The sequence below is a fragment of the Olea europaea genome, chromosome 14, assembly GCF_002742605.1.
Source record: "Olea europaea var. sylvestris chromosome 14, O_europaea_v1, whole genome shotgun sequence".
Classification (NCBI taxonomy): Eukaryota; Viridiplantae; Streptophyta; class Magnoliopsida; order Lamiales; family Oleaceae; genus Olea; species Olea europaea.
Genome location: NC_036250.1, coordinates 4,314,678 through 4,317,782, shown reverse-complemented (window position 1 = coordinate 4,317,782; position 3,105 = coordinate 4,314,678). Strand labels below are relative to the sequence as shown.

General features: G+C 33.3%; 1 protein-coding gene across 1 annotated transcript; it reads left to right on the top strand.

Annotated features, from left to right (window-relative positions):
* The first annotated feature begins 488 nt into the window (after positions 1-488).
* Positions 489-2,328, top strand: LOC111409614. Its single transcript, XM_023039639.1, has 2 exons — positions 489-1,559; positions 1,659-2,328. The coding sequence occupies exons 1-2, from the start codon at positions 1,479-1,481 to the stop codon at positions 2,253-2,255; spliced, it is 678 nt and encodes a 225-aa protein (XP_022895407.1). The 5' UTR covers positions 489-1,478; the 3' UTR covers positions 2,256-2,328.
* Positions 2,329-3,105: the final 777 nt, after the last annotated feature.

Genomic DNA, 3,105 nt, shown 5'->3' with positions numbered 1-3,105 from the left:
TGAAGAGAACTTAGAAGACATCTTTAGGAGTTTGGTTAAAACTAGAGTTTCTCTTCCTAATGTATTCAGCAGTCGGCCTTTAGTGATAATATACTTTTGTAAAATCATTGTCAACATGGATATAGTATACTAATTATTTTTGAACCATCAACGCAATTTTGTCAATCAATCCATCTCTCTAAATATGCTGATTCTGTTGTCTTTCACATTTTCTATTGAATTTTATGTTGTTTACTTTGGTTCTCCAAAAAAAAAAAAAAAAAAAAAACAAAAAACTCTAAGGTGGATCACACCCTCTACTTGGTGCAAATTGATTGGTCTTGAGAATGTGAAGTGGATTGTGCTAGTCATGGAGTAATATGGACCATAGATTAAATTCAATGGTTGGATATCTTATGGTCAATTATCCCATACTAGTGTTGTCACTTTCTTGTTGATCATAGTACTATATTTGAATTTTGAATTCAAATGAATTGGCTCTATAATTACAAGACTTCTTCTTTTATCTCATTTTTGGACTTTGCATAACATTGAGAGAAAGAATAGAGAGGTAACCAAGTGGGAGCATTCTATATCTACGGCGAAATTCTTGGTGACTTTCGGTGGATTTTTTCCCGGTATATTCATTGTCATTCCCGTGGACGATGGTGTATGATCCAGTGTGGCACAAATCTGAGCTCAAAATCATAGGAGACTGCATTGGTGGTGTTGAAGAAGCTTTGGGTCGTTTGGTTCGATTTTACACTTTGAGAATTTACATTTTCTGCATTGTAGTTGTAATAATATTTTGTATACTACACTTTAAACTCTACAAAAACACTGACAATTAATTTAACCATATGAATAAGTTAAACAGTAAAGTTAGAAACATCATGAACTGAAATTATTATTAGAAAAAATGTGCTGGATTATATTAAAAAATGACAATGTCATAAAGGAAGGCCAAGGAACTGTATTATCCAGTGATAAGCTGTCAAGATTCTGTTTGTTCTAATTATCATTGACTAACAGGGGCTAAGATAGTTTTCCAATAGCAGTGCACAGGAATTATAAGTTATTTTTACTCAATTTGGATGATTATATGATCCTGTTTGTTCCTAATCAGGTTATGTGTACTCGTGCATTCGAATAATATTAAATCAACTTCATTTCTGTCAAGATTCCTTATGCTTCAAGAAAAGTAGTGTATCATGTCACTGAGATCCAATTTTTCCGCTTCAAACGTTGGCATTATGTGTTAACAACAAAATATGCAAAGCTTGTCCCCTTTCTGTCTCACATTGAGCATGAAACTAGTGTGCAATAATATTTATTTCAGTTTCCATTGGTGATGAGACATGGGATGTGCAACATATTCTTTCTGTTTCCATTTATTCATCTCTCTATATATAGATGGTGCCAAATGCAGGTCTTAAACATCTTCCCCTCAAAACTCAATTTCAAAACGTCTTTAAAACCGTTCATTTCATTAAAGAAAGATGGTTTTCCATGTTAGATCAAACAGTTTTCCATCTAAATCTCATCCAGAAATAGCGAATGTTGAAGACCATATCTGCAGTGTAAGGTTCTCGGATGAAGCATCCGTTTCAGCTTCTTCCATATGCACACAATTGGCCAGCCTTAGAGATTTACATGAAAATATTAATAATTTGATTCAGCTTCCATCTGTCAGGAGAACCCTCATCGATCAGGCCAATGAGCTGCTTGATGGATCTCTGGAGCTTGTTGACATATGTGGAATTGCTCGAGATGTTATATTATTGATGAAGGAATCTGTTGAAGAACTGGAATCATCTTTGAGAAGAAATAGAGGTATTGATACATATATGAATTCAAGGAAAAAAATAGAGAAAATGGTTAAAAAATCCATAAAAAATCTGAAGACATTTGACCAATGTTCTACAGTATTCTTAAACAAAGATAGCAATCTTGCAAGCATGCTAAAAGAAGCACAGACTTTTGGCTTCTCTGTCCTCAAGTCTGCATTGACAGTTTTTGCATCAAAACAAAAAGCCTGGTCACTGGTTTCCAAGTTCAGTCGGTCAAGCTGCGTACATTCACAGACACAAGAAAAATTGTATGCCTTGAACATCGACAAGTTGAGAAAAGACATGGACACGTTATCTGTGCAAAATGTCATAAAGCAGTTAAAAGAATCAGAAATGATCCTCCAGGAACTTGAAGAGAATTTGGAAGCCTTCTTTAGGAGTTTAGTTAAAACTAGAGTTTCTCTTCTTAATGTCCTCAACCATTAGGCTTTTGTAATCAGGCTCATATACTTGTAAATCATTGTCAATATATATATTTATATTACAATCAATATTTGAACCTTCAATTAATTTGTGTTGATCAATCTGTCTATCTAATTATACTCGTATTTTATCTTTGTCAATATTTTATCTCAACCCAGCAAGTGCCTTTACATTCTGTTGTTGAACTTTCAGTTTTCTACTAACTTTTATGCTCTTTTTAAGGGCATGTTGATTAGGAAGGATCAGACACTGTTATAGATAAGATTTTGGCTTGGTTTATTTCTTTGGTATTGTCCAATACTGTAAACTTCACCTTACCACATAAGCCATCATTGCACCTGTTTTTATGTGGTTTTAACCTTTTCTAAACACATCAAGCACTTACAATTATTGCAACATATTTATCAGTTCAATTGGAAGTGCAAAAAATGTTATTAGCTAAACTTAATTATTGGAGAAAATATATTCTTAATTTTATTCAATTATGGCAGCATGATATTGCAACAGCCAGAAGAAATATATAGTGTTAGGCTGTCAAGGTTCTGCTTGTTATTTATCATTGAATGATCAGTGGGTTAAACAATAACCATGTTTATTTATCTCAAGATTGGTACTTCTGAAAAATGCAATTAAAGACAAATTAAACCACGTAAAAATGGGGCTAAGTTGTTTAAACCGCAGTTTATTCCTGAGTTTTTAAATTTCTTACACCCTTTTGATGATCAGATGATCCACTTTTTTGTTGAGTTTGTTGCACATAATATATCTCAGTCATTGTCCATAGATAAGCATCATCCTGGCCTTAATGAGTTGAATGACTAACATTATTATATCCAACTTCATTGCTGTCAAG

What these genes read in the sequence shown, in the direction of transcription:
- LOC111409614 (XM_023039639.1), top strand. Translation starts at nt 1,479, where the DNA reads ATGGTTTTCCATGTTAGATCAAACAGTTTTCCATCTAAATCTCATCCA. An exon ending in TTGAAGACCATATCTGCAGT is followed by an intron (nt 1,560 to 1,658) that starts GTAAGGTTCTCG and finishes AATTTGATTCAG; the next exon opens with CTTCCATCTGTCAGGAGAAC.